General features: G+C 44.9%; 1 protein-coding gene and 1 long non-coding RNA gene across 4 annotated transcripts in view; one reads left to right on the plus strand and one right to left on the minus strand.

Annotated features, from left to right (window-relative positions):
- Positions 1-8,868: 8,868 nt before the first annotated feature.
- On the minus strand, positions 8,869-11,789 carry LOC116244471 (uncharacterized). 2 transcript variants are annotated; one of them, XR_016463428.1, is made up of 4 exons: positions 11,670-11,789; positions 10,340-10,582; positions 9,564-9,671; positions 8,869-9,154 (listed from the first exon to the last, which is right to left on the minus strand). It is a non-coding gene; the product is annotated as an uncharacterized LOC116244471 (long non-coding RNA). The 2 variants fall into 2 exon arrangements; XR_016463427.1 differs by having other exon boundaries at positions 10,340-11,725.
- Positions 11,790-11,807: 18 nt separating this feature from the next.
- Positions 11,808-16,968, plus strand: part of MTMR2 (myotubularin related protein 2) — a 60,030-nt gene continuing 54,869 nt past the window's right edge. Inside the window, exon 1 of one of the 2 annotated variants that reach the window (XM_031616141.2) lies at positions 11,808-12,009. In XM_031616141.2, coding sequence (XP_031472001.1) covers positions 11,927-12,009 — 83 coding nt within the window. In that variant the 5' untranslated portion in view covers positions 11,808-11,926. Of the gene's footprint in view, positions 12,010-16,040; positions 16,128-16,968 lie in introns of those variants that run through there. The other variant, XM_090134004.1, reaches the window with a different exon arrangement.

A 16,968-nucleotide genomic window follows, 5' to 3' on the forward strand; every position in this document is an offset into this window, starting at 1 on the left:
AACTAACCATAGCAAAAACATCATATGCTAATCTTACTGACTTTCCCTTCAACCCAAGCCCTAGGACTTAGCCTAGTCTGTTTTACAATACAATCTGCTAGATTCTTATATACCAACAGGCCATCTGTTTATGCCAAGGAATTTAAAACCTTCCTGTAGAAAATGTCTGAAGTGTTTCAGATGGTTACAAAGAGAAGCTTTCAAATGCTGATGGAACAGTGAAAAAAAAGAACAAATTGTTAAAAAAGAGTAGAGAAAAATGCCATCCATTAGAATATGTTTCATTACCTCCTCCATCCCAGAAAAACCCTAGAAATCTCCTTTTGCTATACTATTCTTCTGAAGTTTCAGTAGTTGCCTGTTTTGGTTTTCCAAATTCTACTTTTTTTAAGGAAATGGTGTCCTTCTGATACACTCTGTTGGGCCTCCAAAACCTCTTGCTGTTAGATGAGTTTTAGCTTCCAGTAAGCAAGAGAAAGCAGGCAGAAGAAAGCAATGCAAATGATCAGAAGTCTAGAAAAGATAACAACTGAGGTTGGAGAGGATGAAGATTCTCCAGGCAGATGCATTGTTGCTGTCAGGGGAAAAGAGCTATACATTTCTATACTGATTTCAATAGTCCAGGAAATAAGGGATTCAGAACAGCCACCAGGTGGAAGTTTTTAACATGAAGGATGATGCTAGGATAATCTAGATGAGGGGGGTATGGAGTCTGAAGTCTTTAGGGCTTGGTTAAGCATCTGTCAGAAATGATACTGATATGAGTTACCCTCCTTTTGGGCAGTTGTGTGGACTTAATGTCTTGTTGGATCCCCACAGAAAGACAGTAATTCTGTGGAAAACCAGTGGGAAGTTTTCACATGGAGGCAGTTTTATGGGGCACAGGTCAACTAATACTCACAAATTGACATAAGCATCACCCTCCAACCCTACAATGCAACTATTTGAATCCGTCTGCTCCCATACCATCAGAACACTGAAGGAGGCCTGAGAGAGATTTGTCCCAATGGTCTTGCCTGCACCTTCTGGTTTTCTCCTGGGGGTGAAGTTAAGGAAATCTTCCATTTGAGCTCCTTTCCTGAGGAGAAAGGTTTTTATTTGATGCTTGCCTTTTTGTGCTAAAGTTACTGAAGCACATTGGCTGATCGGTGGAATGATCAGAAGGTCATCGAGATACCCAAATGCAGCCCTGAGCATGTCTAAGTTGATGTCTTTGTTTGCCTCACAAAACCAAACAAGAGTAGTTTGTGTGTGGATTAGATATCTGCAATTCAATCCAGATGATCTCTTTCTTATGGAAAGAAAATCCCTCTTTATACCACCCAGAAAGACAGCCATTGTGGGATGAAGCATCGCGGGCTTCTGCTCCACCCCAGTTGAAACTGCAGACTTTAAAGGCAGAGACAGAAGAAGACATACAGCTGATGGAGTCAGGCTTACAAGTGTGTGAACACCATGTGCTTGTAAGGGAATTTAAAGGATTAGGAGAGAATTAAATGTTTGTCTGTCTTTGTTGTTCAGCACAGCTTCAAAGCTGGAAGACGATACTAAAGATGATATTTCCTCTTTTTAAATACCGGAAGGGGACTCCCAAAACAATAGCTGGAAAATGCAGTCATGATCTCACAGATGTACACACAAATATGCTGGATGATTCTTATCAGATGGATGAGGAACATGCTATCCAGCAGTATAAAACACTGATATAAAGCTAACAATTTAAAATACCAGTGAAAGATCCTCTGCATGGACAAAAAAAGTCAACTCAAAATTCCTTTCTGGGAGATAGAAGGCAAGCATCCTGGCTGCTGATTTCGATGTATCGTGACACATTGTCCTGTGAATTAATGGATCAGCAGGAAAGTGGCACTATCCATGGCCACTTCTCAGCGTGCTTCTCTTGGATAGTGTTTGGACAGTGCTCTCAGGCATAGGGTTTGAATTCTGAGTTGTCCTGTGTGCAGCCAGGATTTGGATTCAATGATCTTTTTGGATTCCTTTCAACCTGGGATATTCTATAATTCTACCAATTTTTAGTGAATAGTAAAAACCACAACTCCGGGATGGGGTTAAGGTGTTCTAAAGACACCATGGCACATTCCCAGTTATGAACTATTCTGCAAGGCTTAGGCACTCTTGAGACCTGGGATAAATGGTGGCATGCCCTTCACAGGAGCTGCCCTCAGGTGCCATAGCTCTGCTTGGGACAGTCTCTGTCTGAGGCTGCACTCTGGGCCTTTGTCTCCAGTATCATCTTCTCAAAATACCATGGTCAGTGCTTCTGAAAAGCATCTTTAGAAGGCACACTGATGGTTGTTTTCTGCATGAAAGCACATCCCTTCGAGCTGAATTTTGGGGTTTTATGGATTCTTTTTCACTGCTCTGATTCTTTTATTCATTATAGAAGAAGCAGAGCAAAGGTGAAAAGCTTGCTCATTATCTCTTTCCTCTCTCCTGCTCCAGCCTATCTGTCTGGTGTTATCATTGAAATAGTTATTTTGGACTATTAGCAATTGATACCATCCTTGGATGTCAGCAACAGCAAACACTCATTCTGAATAAAGGCAGTGCAGATTGCCTAAGCTGCCCATCACCTAGCACAGCTGCACTACTTGGGACTTCACAGGCCCAACAGTGAAGAAAATAACTTCCTTTATCTTCACTGCAGACATTGGATAAGTTTAAAATATGATGGGTTTTGTGTTAGTTTTAATCAGAGCAGAAAGGTGCTCTATAGAATATCATTCACCATTTGTACAATGAGCACTGAACTAGTAGACACTCTGGTTATTGAGCAATATATTCACACAGCCACAGGCTTAAAACCTTGAAGAAATGTTTGAGTGGGACAAGGACATTTCTCTCCTTTCTTTTTTTTTCTAAACCTGAATGAATCTCTGTTACAGGGGATGCTGGGTCACTCTACATTAACGTTACGTAATTCTTTCCTTGGCACAGGATTCTTGAGAGCTTTTCTCTAGGAAGGGATCACACCTCCATTTATTGGTATTTGACATTCAGTGTGGGCAATGCCCTCAGGACAAAGGAGTATCTTTGCCCTGGGAAATTCCACTCTGCTTTGCTTGAGACATTTAACGTTGGGCCTCTGTTCTTTCACTTTTCTCAATTTCCTCACACTGGAAAAAGTGCTGGCAACGTGCCTGAATGACTGAAGCAACGGAGGGAGTTGTGAGGCACACTCTGGCAGTTCATGCTCACGCTCATTCTGGATTCCTGCTCGTTTCAGGCACTGCCAGCCTCACAAGCACCTCTTCTCTCAGCAGTTGCTTTTGTAGCAGAGCTGGCCAAAGCAAATGTGTCTGATGCTGAAGCATCAGACTACAAACCATTTCAGCTCATGAACCATCAGAGGTCATCTATCAGCATGCTGAGGATGGGCTGAATCTGTTGACAGAGCAGCAACAGATATTGCCTGGAGACCTGCTGAGCCACCAGAGCTGCTGCAGTGGGGAAGCAGAAACCGGTGCCTCATGTCACAGCCTCATCACAGCACCCTGAGGCCCATGCTTCATGCCATAGTCTCATCACAGCACCCCGGGGCCTGTACCTCATGTCACAGCCCTGTCACAGCATCCTGAGGCCCATGCCTCATGTCACGGGCCCACCACAACACCCTGAGGCCCAGTATTGGATGGAATAAGGTTGTCTTGTGCTTCTTTCTTCTCCCTCCCTATTACAGCTACCAGTTCCAGCACTAAAACTGAATTTTCATCCCTCCCCTTACTCCCCAGGGGCAGGAATTCCCTAGCTTTCAGGGCTGAGAAATGAAGGCCATAATCTTCCACTCATAAACTCCCCAACAGTAGCACACATCCTTCTCAATCTCTCAGATATATTGCAGGGAGATGAGGTCCTTGCCTTCCAATAGCAGGAAAGAGGATAGTGATTTGTACTCCTCCTCCTCATTGTTTGAGCCAAACAGATGCAGACAGAGATCCTTTTCAGACATCCCAGATCCCAAACACACAGAAATGCAGAGAGCATCAAGGGTTTCAGTATCATCAGAATCTCTGAGTTACAGTGCTGAAAGCTCAGATGTCACCCACTGCAGATGACAGCAAGGTGCCCTATTACATCCACGTAAGATAATTCTTAGTTTCAGAAATTACAGGATTTTATGTATCAGCACAGCAGGTGAGTCTTGCTCTTCAGGGTACAAGTAGTTGACATCCAAATGCTAGAATATGGCCAGAAATTGCACATTTGGAGTTCCTTATGAGGCTTGAATTCAGCCAATGCTTATGTACAGGCCTAAAAATATGCTTAGTTACACAGTCCTGCTAAGCTATTTTTCTATTCCTTTTGAAGACTCATTGCATCCAGAGCATAGATGGGATATCTGAATGGGATCCATTCAGGATATATGGGGAAATTTAAACCAAATATTTCCTAACTTTTGGTACATAAGGCAGAGTAGCTTAAAATATTTCTTCCATACTTTCATCTGCTGAATGCAACATAGCTTTAACTACATGCTGATTAGTTTCCTGTGCAAATCAGAAGAGTCTGAGACAGCTAATAGGTCACCACACACTCATGTCTATTTTGACAGAGGGTACTTTGGATACACATCTGGTAAGAATGGAGACCCACCAGGCAAGTATTTCCATACAGACCCATGCCTGCCTTGCACAGCAGTAATTCTGAAAGGTCAATGATGTGGGTATCTTGAAGACTGCAGATTGAAGCAACCCAGTCAGCAAGCTAACAATTAAACAGTGTGATGAATCCAGGCTCCGGCACTTAAATTTGTTCCTTTTGCATTTGGCAGTATCAACAGCTCTGTGATCTGCCATATCTAAATTACAGTAATTGAGTAAATTACTGGAAAAAGAAATAATCTGCCTCCCCAATTTGAATCGAGTGGCTTAGCATGTCCTCACTACCGTCCTGTGTGTTTTTCACAGCTCACCCACATAGAAAGATTGGCAACACTGAGAAGATATTCAAACACCTCTCAAATGCTTCATTTTTATTGCACTGTTCAGCTTGCAGCTCCCCAGCCCTTTCATCACCAGAGCAGAACACCCTATTGCTCCTAAAACAAAGTCAGGCAACTCTATGAGCCTTCCACATGGAAATCTGAGCCATCAAGGTAAATAAAAGGAATTAATTCCTACTTCATTTTATATTCTAGATATGCCTTTCATGCTTTTATTATCATTTCCAGATCTTACCACCATTGTTTTACTGTGTTTTATTAAAACAATAATGCGAATTTTCCTCAATAAGAAGAGAAACGTAAATGAGATAAAATCAAGTATTGTTAACCATTTCTCTAATTGTAGCTATTAAATACACCGGTTATAAACTAAGATCTCACTTTGAGAAATCTTGCACACATACACAATATAAAGACAATACTATTTCAGACAATGCAGACTTTTAAAATTAGCTGTGCTTGAAATTGGTGCATATGTCAGGATTGTAAAATAAAGATGTGATCCAGGAAGTACTGGGCCCTTACTCTGCTTATGAACACCTATTACTCAGTAATAGACTGCTCTGTGTAAATACTGTTCATAATATATATAAAAAGAAAAGAAAATTTTTGCTTAAACATCCTTCTGTCCTGTGTGATCACCTTACAAGTTCTGAAAATACACTTGTTTCCAACATTGGTGGTTTAACAAGCACAAAAACTTTCAAATTTAACTCCTGTAAGTAATTCTTATTTAGTGTTTGCCAGGCTGGAGACTGTTCCACAGATGGCAAAGAGCTGCTGAAAAGTGCTGCAGTCCAAACCTGCAGACAGCTGCTGTAATGCATTTAGTACTTCAAGAAGATACTATACCTCTTTATTCAAAGTGACACACAAAACTGATCACCTAAAACTGTGTTTTGCAGCATGTAGTAGAGGTGCAGTACCTGGAGCCACAGGAATGCAGTGCTGGTGAGACACTCTGTGTTCTCCAGGAAAGGGTGTCTGCACCTCCAGACTTCACAGTCAACCTCAGACTGGACTGGTATTGCTCAGCCATATGCAAACACATGCAATAAATCAGTATCTGTAGAAGCCATTAAAAATTAAAAGCATAAGGCAATTAAAAGGTGGGTGAAATGTTTGACTCCAGGTAGTGGTCTGTACACACTGAGCACATGTTGGAATGGATCCTAACATACTCATTATCCTATCTGATATGTGCTGCCTGCTTCATGAGCAGTAACTAGCTGCTGGTGGCAGCGAGGACAAGAAAGCACTCCACAGGCAGAGCAGCATGCAGGATAAAGCTCAGGTTGAGTCCAGACCTGGAAACAACAGCACACAGGATTATGCTCAGGTTGAATCCAGAGCTCCACATCTGTAACATTCTGTACCAGTATGTGCATGACTGCATAAGAAAGACAGTTAAGTGACATAAGAAAAGTATCGCAGGCCCACTGATTATTAGCTTCTGCTTCTATCAGATGTGTGGGCTGCAAGGCGAAAGCATTCTCTGGGTGTCATCACAGCCAGCAAAGATCCACACCATGGGTGAATGAGGATAACCACTTTGATCAAGTTAACCTCAAGTACACTGAGTCTCTCTCAGGGTTTTGACTGGTTTCCAGCTTTGACAGCACAGGCATCATGCATCAGCAGGATCAAATCTGTGCATGTGCCCTGTGACCATCTTGTAACAGATGTTCTCGCAACCACAAGCAGCTCTAGCTCCAACTCGCAGCCACAGCACGTTGTTCTTCATCAGACACTCTGTGTGCGCCAAAGCTCTTGCTGTTTCTGACCTCATACTTTATCAGCTGATGGAACTTGACAAAAGGGATACATGCCACCTCCAATGTGATTTGGTGATCATACATCACAGTGGGATCTAGTCAGTAACAATCTGCCCTTCCCAGGCACTGAGAATCTTTTATCAGCTGCCCACTGCCCTTAAGCTGTACATCAAGGAGACGAGAACTTAATAAATCTGAGAGCCGTTTTAATGAATCAAAGGGAGAGATGAGAGCGTCTCTAGTTGTGTGGTTTTTAGAACAATTATGGGATTGAGTCATGCTGCAAATTTGTTGGACCCACTGATGTGGACTAGTAGAGAAGAAAGCACAGTGTGTGAAGCTGCCACTGCCTTGAGTTATTTAATGTGTTGGCTAACAGGGCACAGACAGTGATACAGGAACACATGAGTAATTTGAAGAAAATATGGGTGATCCACAGAGTTCCAGCAAGGAGAGTGAGTTTAATGGTGGTGATGGAGCGAAGAGGACAAGGGCACCATTTTTGAAAGGTATTAAGGCAGCTCTCCCTCCTTATTTAAGGACTTTAAAAAAAAAAAAACACGTGGTGCTTGATGGAGAAGAGGGGGAAGGAGAGGAATGTCTGATGAGCTGTACAATAGAAGGGCAGGGTATGATAAAGACTGCAGCAAGAGAGCATGCCTTCTTAGAATCGTCTGAGCACACAGTCTTTTCCTTCAACCAGTGTAGAAGGGACTATTTCTCTGCTCTGGCACACAGTGTCCCAGCTGTGTTTGGCCAAGAAGTTAATAGACCATGACCAAACATCCCCACAAGATCCATATGAGCAGGCAACAGAGTGAGGCTGTGCTAGGATGCTGGGCAGTGTGACTGTCCTGAGCTTTGGGGAACACTATGCTCACAGTGTCAAACACCAGAGGCCTGTGTTTGGCTGTACAGCAGACAAGGAGTTTCAGGATTGGGATACTTGTAACATCTAACATTCATCTATCATACACCAGATGTATGCACTACATGCACACATTGAGCTAGAAAGCCTTTACTCTACAGTTTAAATATAATGGATGCAAACACTATCTTTCATGTTGAAGGACTGAGCCAGAAGTTTTACTTCCCCTCACTTGTTTTATATGGTCCCCTTTTCTTTGCATTCATTACAGCTTTGTCAGCCTCTAAACACCTAAGAATCATAGAATCATGGAATCATAGAATGGTTTGAGTTGGAAGGGACCTCAAGGATCATCAAGCTCCAAACCCCCTTATCGTAGGCAGGGCCACCAACCTTCCCACCTAATGCTAGACCAGGCTGCCCAGGGCCCCATCTAATCTGGCACTGAATACCTACAGGGACAGGGCATCCACAACCTCTCTGGACAGCCTGTTCCAGCACCTCACCACCCTCTTGGTAAAGAACTTCCCCCTGATATCCAACCTAAATCTTTCCTGCTTCAACATAAAACCATTTCCTCTTGTCCTGCTATTATCTACCCTTTCAAAGAGTTGACTTCCCTCCTGTTTGTAGGCTTCCTTTAGGTACTGGAAGGCTGCAATGAGGTCACCCTGCAGCCTTCTTTTCTCCAGGCTGAACAAACCCAGCTCCCTCATCCTGTCTTTGTAGGGGAGGTGTTCCAGACCTCCAATCATCTTTGTGGCTCTCCTCTGGGCACCTTTCAACAGCTCCCTGTCTTCCTTGTATTGGGGGCTCCAGACCTGGACACAGTACTCCAGATGGGGCTTCACAAGAGCAGAGTAGAGAAGAACAATCACCTCCCTGTCTCTACTGGCCACCCCTCTTTGGGTTGGAAAGAGAGCCTATCTATTTTGCACTTAAGTTACAAACCCAAGTTGGAAACAAATACAACTTCAGAAAGTGCTGCATGATATCTGCTTGTCCTTGAGCAGTACTTTCCACAGCTTTGCTTCAATAAACTTCCTTGGCATTCTTTTAGGATATCATTTATTTACCTCAGCTGTGTCTTTGAAGATGAACACATCATTTTGTCACCTATCTTGATGTTTTTACTGTTTTCTGTGTTCAAATCACAAAATGATGGAGTGTTCCCACGCGCACACACAAAAAAACAACTGATATTTGTAAGATAATAGTAATTAAAAGGACATGGCAAGCAAAAGTAGGTTAACATACTGAGATATGTTTATTTTCTATCAGTTATAAAACAGTCTTGTGAATTTTCCTTAATTGATTTTGGTTATGTCAGGGCCTTTAGTTAATTCTCCATCACTTCCAAGAGCCCTGAGGTAACTCACTTCCCAGGGAGAAAATTCTGCCTGACTTTGAAAACGCGCTATTGCTGAGCGCAGAGACTCACTGAGCAGACTGGTAGTTCTTTTCAGCAGCAGGAGAGATCCAGGAGGTGATTAGCTTTGTTCTCATTTACAAAGCACCAGTGAGAATTTCTAAAGGGTTTCACAGGCCCTGGGGATAAGGCCAAGAACAAAACAGGACAGTGAAAAGCAAATAGAAAACTTCATCAATAAACTACTTAGAGATGCCACATCAGTGGCAAATTAGAAAGAAAAGAAGGCACCCTAATACTTTCACATAGCAAATGGGGCTTATATATTGTTTTTATTCCTACTTGACTTTTTTTAAACAACTGCAATGCTATCAAACTAGATACACAGTGGGAACGAAGGTAATAGAAACTCAGCATAAGGGTGACAGTCTGATAAGATTTGAAAGGGAGACACGCACAGCTCTGTATCACTTCCACAATACCAACCTCTGCTAAGGGTTACCATCTTCAGGAACTCAGTCCTGAGAGGGACTGGGAAGAGATCTGTAGAACAGAGAAAAGGCTGCCAGGAGTTGTGTGACCACTTACCAGAGATGCAGATCTGCTGCTGCCTCAACACCCCCTGCCAGCCCGTGTTCAACAACAGGCAGTGGGCACTCCAGTGGTTTTTGTTTTTTTTTTTTTGCAGTCTATTTGCTGCAAAAGAACACTGGCAATTAGTTTATGTTAAAAATCTCGCTTCAAACAGAAAACACTTTGCATTTTAGAAAAGCCTACACAAGCTCAGTTTTCTAGGGTGGAGAAAAAAAAAAGAAAAAAGAAAAGAAAAGGACTAGACAAACTCCTTTGCCTCAATTTATGAGCTTTTTCTTAAGTTAAAAAAAAAAAAAAGCGAAAAATTGCTTTGACAAAGCTGTGTTTTCAAGTATAAACCAGTTTCAAGCCATCCCACATCGAGCTTGCTCAACAGCATCTGAAAGACACTACAGGGAAGAGAGAGGGAGGAAATTTCACAGCAGCTTAATGCTGTCTCAGGCGGGGCTGCAGCAATCCAGCGTCAAAATCCTGCTCTCCCTCACCAGTTTGCAAGTGACTCAAAGTGCTCTGGAGTTGTACCCCAGTGACAGGAGCAAACTGGGAAGCAACAGGAGGAGGTATATCAACTGCCTTACCCTTTGGAGAGCAAATGGGTGATGAGTAACCATTTTACATCCATAGAACATTCAGATTTGTAGAGGATTTATGACGTTTTGAGTTACTGTTTCAAGCATGGAGGTCCCCTGGGAGTCGTATTTATGACGCTGGGTGTTCTCTTTCCTCTACCAACAGACAGCGCTGACTAGCAGGCTTTACTGTAAACCCACCTGTTTGCTAACAGTGTTTTGGCTTCTTGTCTGCCTCACAGAGTCTTCATCAAAACAGCTATGCGTTCAGAAGACACTCGCTCGGTGAGAGGGAAGCATCAGCTGCAGTTCCTCCTGAGTCTTTGTAAATAATTCTAAGAGTTCTTGCTCATCAAATTGCTCCAGAGAACCAAATGTATCACTGCCCCTCCTGCAGAAGGACTTGCTTTTTGATAGGACAGCCTGATCTTGTAGTCGGTAACCCTGTCCATAGCAAGGGTGTTGGAGCTCAATGATCTTTAAAGTCCCTTCCAAATCTAAGCCATTCTATGGTACCATAACAGCAATCTTTGTAAAGCTTCCTGGACAGATGTACTGGTAACTCCTTCCTCCATGTGCACACATCTCCAGCACCCTGCAGAGCCGTATAATTTGGAACTGGTGCATACACAGCTCCAAACCCAGTGGCTTCTGATGGGATTCTGTAGCACAGGAGCAACTACATATCATAGAGTCCTTAGAGTTGGAAGGGACCCTTAAAGGTCATTGAGACCGACTCCCCTGCAATGAACACAGACACCTACAGCTCCATCAGGAGCTCAGAGCCCCGTTCAGCCTGACCTTGAGTGCCTCTAGGGACGGGGCATCCACTTCCCTGGGCAACCTGTGTCAGTGCCTCACCACCCTTAGTGTAAAAAATTTTTTCCTTATATCCAGTCTAAATCTCCTTCGGTTTAGTTTGAAATCATTTCCCTTTGCCTTGTCACCACAGACCTTACTAAAGCGTCTGTCCTCATTCTTACAGTCTCCCCTTAGATACTGAAAGGCTGCTCTCAGGTGTCACTGCAGCCTTCTCATCTCCATGCTGAACAGCCCCAGCTCTCAGCCTGTCCTTATAGGAGAGCTGTTCCATCCCTTGGAGCATTTTTGTGGCCCTCCTCTGCACACACTCCAACAGCCCCACGTCTCTGCTGTACTGAGGACTCCACATCTGGACGCAGTGCTCCAGGTGAGGCGTCACAGCACAGAGCAGAGGGGCAGGATCACCTCCCTCGCCCTGCTGGCCACATTGCTCTGGATGCAGCCCAGGATACAGCTGGTTCTCAGGGCTGTAAGGGCAGCAAGATTTCCTTGCTTTTAGCAAGGACTGTCACATCCGGATGCACAGGGGAGAGGCCAGATGCAACCCCTGCTGCTGGGGAGGTTATGAGGGGGGATCCCCACCAGCTCCGACTCTCCCTCGCCGGGATGAGCACACCCAGCACACAGCACACAGCACACCCAGCGCACCCAGCGCACCCAGCGCACCCGCTGCCCCGTCCCTCACGCCCCGGGGGGACACGACCCCCACCTCCCTCCGCGGCGGCTCTCGGGGCGCTCGGCGACGCCCGCAGCCTCCCTCCCTCATCGACCTCACCTCCGCCGGGCTGCGGGCGGAGGGAGGCGGGCGGGCTGCGGCAAAGGGAGCGGCGGCGCTCGGTGCCGCCCCGCCTCGGCCCGCCCTCCCCGCGCGGCACGCCGGGCCGACATGGCCGCTTCCTGCGCCGCCGGGCGCTGCCCCTCATTCGGCTGACGGCCGCCCGCTCCGGGGCCGCCCCGCCGCCCGGCATGGAGGAGAGCTCCAGCTGCGAGAGCCTCGGCGCCGGGCGGGCGGTGGCAGCGCGGCCGCCCAGCGGCGATTCCCTGTCCAGGTAACGGCCGCCGCCGCGCCATCGCCCCCCGCGGGCAGCTCCCGCTCCCCGGCGCTGGGCCTGAGGGGCTCCCGCTGCACGGAGCCGTCGCGGGGCGGGGGGAGAGCATCCGTGCCGCCGTTCTCCCGCCGTGCTGCTCCGCTGCTGCTGCGCGGGGCTCGGTGCGGCTGAGCCCTGTGCCGTATTACTAACAGGAGCGAACGTCGCTGGGGTTTGTTGAATCCGTGTCGTCTCGTCCATCCACTGGCTGCTTTAGGAGAGCCTGATTTTTTAGTCTTAATGACATTTTAATGCTGCGTGGGTGATTTCCGAGAGGAAATTACCGCTGCGAGGCTTCCTGCGTCTCCCAGGTAATGAGAGAGGTGTGGATGCTGTGACTCAGAAGCACATCTTGCTGAGGCTGTGAGGGTGGGGCACAGGAGGTGGTTCGATGCCCGGCGGCTGGAGGGGTCCTGCCCCGTTCTGGCTGCCCTCTGTGCCCAGGTCGAAGGGCCCTAAGGATCTCTCAGTCCTGCTGGCATGGCTCGGAGGCCAGGTCATACTGGGAACGTGCAATGATAGAGACTGCACATCCTCCATAGGCTGGCCATCCCCTTGATTGTAGTCTCTGGAGGCTGCCTGTGGGTCCTTCCAAAGTATTCCTGCTCCAGGCTGACCAAACCCAGCTCCCCCAGCCCTTCCTTATGGGGATGGTGGTCCAGCCCCTGCCCTCTCCATAGTGTCTCCTGAGCTCCCTCCAATGCCTTTAGCTCTAATGAGTGCTGAGTTGAGGAGGCAATCCTTTCCCTGCATGTCCTGGTGTTTCCCCATTCCTTCAGGCCAGGGTGACATTGACTTCTGCTCTGCTGTGCCACCCAGCAAGACCCCCAGGCAGGCAGTGCCCACGCTGCAGCCGGGGTGCTTCCTTCTCATGTCCTTTGTGACCCCTTGTCTTCATTTCACTGTGCTTCATCAAACTCTTCTGTATCTGTTTCCGTAGTGTAGTTTACCTGCTAGATGCCTAGAGGCCTCTTTTCCCTTTTTCCTCACTTCCCCAGTATACTTCTCTTTCTTACTCTGCATCAGCTTGGGCAGCTTGGACCCATCTGAAGGTCAATCACTGTATGAGAGACTGGGACCTGTGGTCATGGAAACACAGCTTATCTTGAAGATCCTTACTCAGCAGCATGCCCCATACAGATGGAATCACTGGGAGATGGAGATGGTAAATCTGTCTCTGCTGAGCATGCACAAGACTGTCCTCCAAGTCCTGAAAAGGCCTTAACTTGAACAGTTTTCTTGGGGTATTAAGAAGCTTATCCAATAACCTTCAGAATTTCAAGTCTCTGCTCCAGCGTCTCAAACTTACAGAAGAAGTCTGGTCAATTTTTTTTGTGTGTTCCAAACAAATTACCTTTTTCTCTGTCTGATTATTGGAAATTGATGCACCTTTTTCCTATGCAGTTATTAATTTAAAAAATAAAAAGTTCATATTGAATTTGGTACTTTAGTTGAAATGGTTATGGTGAGGGTGAAATTATAAGACAGCAAAATGAGGCTCTTGCAAAGAGAAATGCCTGGTGACCTTCGGAATGTTTTTTACCAGCTTTCCCTGCAAGTCTGATGGTGCCCACACAGAAATAATCAATTTTCCTGTGGATGGGGCTGTAGATCCCTTGCTCAATTACTAAGCTGAGATTTTAGATCTGCAGTGCAGTCTGATTCTGTGTGCCAGAACATTGCTTCTGAAGCAAATACACTGAAACATATTTGTATGGACATATTTATTTTCATCCCTTTCTTACTGTGGTCTGTAAGATAGGACAGCTTTGATCCGTTAACTTATGACTGCAGCTGTGTGAAGTATTTGTGCTTAGTGGGTTCTTTTGATTGTTTTTAAAAGTTTACTTTGGGAGGATATGAGGAGTGCAGAGAACTGAGAGGGTGCTGTCATCAGCTTTTGGAATCTGTTTTATTAAAAAGGAACAACAACAACAAATGAGTAGAATGGCACTCATTCCAGGCTCACAGTGAAGCGTTAGTGAGTTGTGTTTGAATTGCTGTGGGCAAAATTTGTAGTACTTGGAAAGGTGCTGGTGTTACATATATCTAGCAGCACGTTCTTTGGATTCTTTCAGCACCTGCTGAGAAGTTAAGCAAGTTTCATATTTCTAGAGATAAATTTAAGTTCTGACCCCTCAGTAAAGCACACCTGGTAGAGTTTACCATTAGAAAGGTTGCTCATATGAATAAGCGCCTTAAAAAACATGTATTAGGATGTTTGTCATTTGGCTGTGCAGATGGGATGTAGCAATGGTGACATTTGGCAGTGAAAGTTGCTTTGATATTTCAGTAGACCTGAGTAATGCACAGTACTCATGCTCCTGGAGTAAGAGATGGGAATAACCGTACAATGTTACTTGTTTTCTGTTCTACCTGTAAAAATATTCCATAAAGTTTGAGGCTCACAGTACAGCTGTTTGTAGAAAATCCTCAGTTCTGGGTGGAAATACTGAGTTGGTTTTGTGGGAGCAGATCAAAGCAAAGAGCAGAAGTGCCCTTCTCGTTGTGCTGATACAGCCATGCTGCTTCTCCAGTCTGACTTGGCTCAGCTGGCGCTAGCTTTGGGTGGCAGAGCACTGGCTTCTGGTTTCCAAAGGACAATATTTAGGATGGGCTTTCCCCTTGGATCCTGTTCTGTGGAAGGACAGGTGATCATGAGCCAACCACTCATAAAAAGGTGCCGTGGCATTCAACTAGCAGCTTGCGAGGAGCTTGTGTATGTAGAGTCAGACCAGGAGCAACCACAGGGCAGAAAGGAGAAAGGTAACGCGCTGCTTCAAAGGGTGTCTTTGAGCTGCACTGTGGTTATGTCAGAAAGGCACAGAAGTACAAGCTTTCTTCAGCAGTATGGACTTCTTCTATCTGTAAAAATGGTCTGGGGCTTCTGGGGGAGTGATAAATACCTTTCCTCTGTGCTAAGTAATACTTTGGAAAGACTCTCTGTGAAATTAATGTTTTTTAGAGGTTTGGGTTTTTTTGGGTTTTTTTTTGTTTTTTACTTGAAGCTGCATATAGACCTTTGGAATTCCAAGTAACAGCCAGCAAAATTCTGCCATAATCATTCTTTCTGGGAAAGGAAAGTCAGATGTAGCCATGCGTGACTTTAGCAAAGTGCCTGGCTTGTAGAAAAGGTGGTGTTGAACTGTAAGTGTCTAATTTACATTTCATTAAAGGTGAGATAAGGCATTTTGTTTGTGTTCTGATTACGTGTCTTAGTCTCCAAATGAACAAATCTCTGTGTGCTTCTATAAAATGGTCTCTGAAAAAAATATTAAAGCTCAGTCTGAACAACAGACAAGTAGAACTGCTGGGAGTCTTTCTGTTAGGTTCACTGAAGGTAAATTTGTACTGCCTGTGCAGAAGCATGGAGGTGGTTGTACAGGAAGGAAATTGCTGCAGGAGATGTCGGTGATTTTTCAACCTCGGTATAAAATGACAGACAGAGATAAGGCAGTGGGCAGATGTTTCCTGCCAGCGTGACTGCAGCAGTGTTTGATGTTACCACTTTCTGGTTGCTTGTTACCACCTTTCTGCTGGCAGTTATCATCTGCAAAGGTCTGTGGGCGCAGTGAATCCTGTGCACTGCACTTCTGCTGAAGCATATGAAAACAATCATGCTCCTTGTCCTTAGTGTTTGCAGGGATAACTCGGAAAACATAAGCTCTGTGTAAATCAGTGCAGCAAGGTCTGTTGAAGCAATAGCTCCATGAGGTATGAACTCCTCCGTTCATCTCAAATAAGGTCCTGTCAATACCTGCTCTGATTTAAGGCTATGTTGAAGGAATTCTTTCCCCACAGATGAGAGTGATGCTGGAAGGAGTTGGATCTGTAAGCTGTTGGCTGAGGAGGGCTCGCTAGCACCACATTGCTACCAGATGTGTGTGATTTGCTGATGGAGTTGTTTTGTGATGAGTCATTGAAGTTAGAGTTTGAAAAGGAAGGGTTTTGCCAGTTCTGGCATTTAGTAAAATGCGAGTAGCTGTCTTTTTCTTCCTAGACTTTGAGAGCACTTCTTGCTTTTGATTTCTTCTATGTGTGCAACAGGATTTCTCAAGAGTTGTTGCCATTGAAGACAAGTATGTTGCTTGCTGAGTGTTGATAATGAACTGATCTTTTGTATCTGAGAAAATTAACGCTATGCCTAGAAGCAATTAGCAGCTCCAGGCAGGCTCATTACTATTAATTTTAATATGTGAGTGATAATTTATGACACTTACTTGCAACTAAGGTCCATTCTGAGATAGGTTTTTTTTTTTCAAGTACTGTATATTGTGAAGATAAGAAATAGTTTTGCCTACGTGACTTGCAGAATGAGGAGAGTCTGTTGTTAGAGTCAGAGGATTCGGGCAGAAAATTGATAAAATAAAGCTGTGGAGTCTTTTTGGGTGAATGTTATTTTCAATGCACTTGTGAGGAGAAACTCTAACCTTTGAAGAATATGGGAATTGCTTTTAGTAGCAGTCTTTGGCATCCATGTTTCAGTTCCTGCTTCTCTTGGCTTATGAGCCCTTCAGCCATACGAGTTTTCCTTTTGGGCACACACAGATTCCTTTGTCCAGATTCTAAACATTCAATAAAAGTGCACGTTCTTTTTTTTTTTTTAAGGTATGTTTTCTATTTGAGAATACAAAATACAGTTGGCATTCACCTGTTTCTTGTATTCTAATTAACGATAAATTACTGCTTGGAAGCCTTATGAGAATTTGGGGTGCCACAGCTCTAGCTGCTGTATGAATACAGAAAGAAGTGATTTTTGCATTGGAGAGCCAGGGCTGCTCTATTTTTACCAACGCTGGCGGGTCGTTTTACTGAGCTCTTGGACGTGCAGTAGAGTGCTGTGGCTCCTTGCTGAGAGATGGAGCAAAGAGCGAGAAAGTCTAACTAAGAATGAGATGAAAAACTGCTGTGGAGGGATGA

Source organism: Phasianus colchicus, chromosome 1, assembly GCF_987193195.1.
Source record: "Phasianus colchicus chromosome 1, bPhaCol1.hap1.1, whole genome shotgun sequence".
Classification (NCBI taxonomy): Eukaryota; Metazoa; Chordata; class Aves; order Galliformes; family Phasianidae; genus Phasianus; species Phasianus colchicus.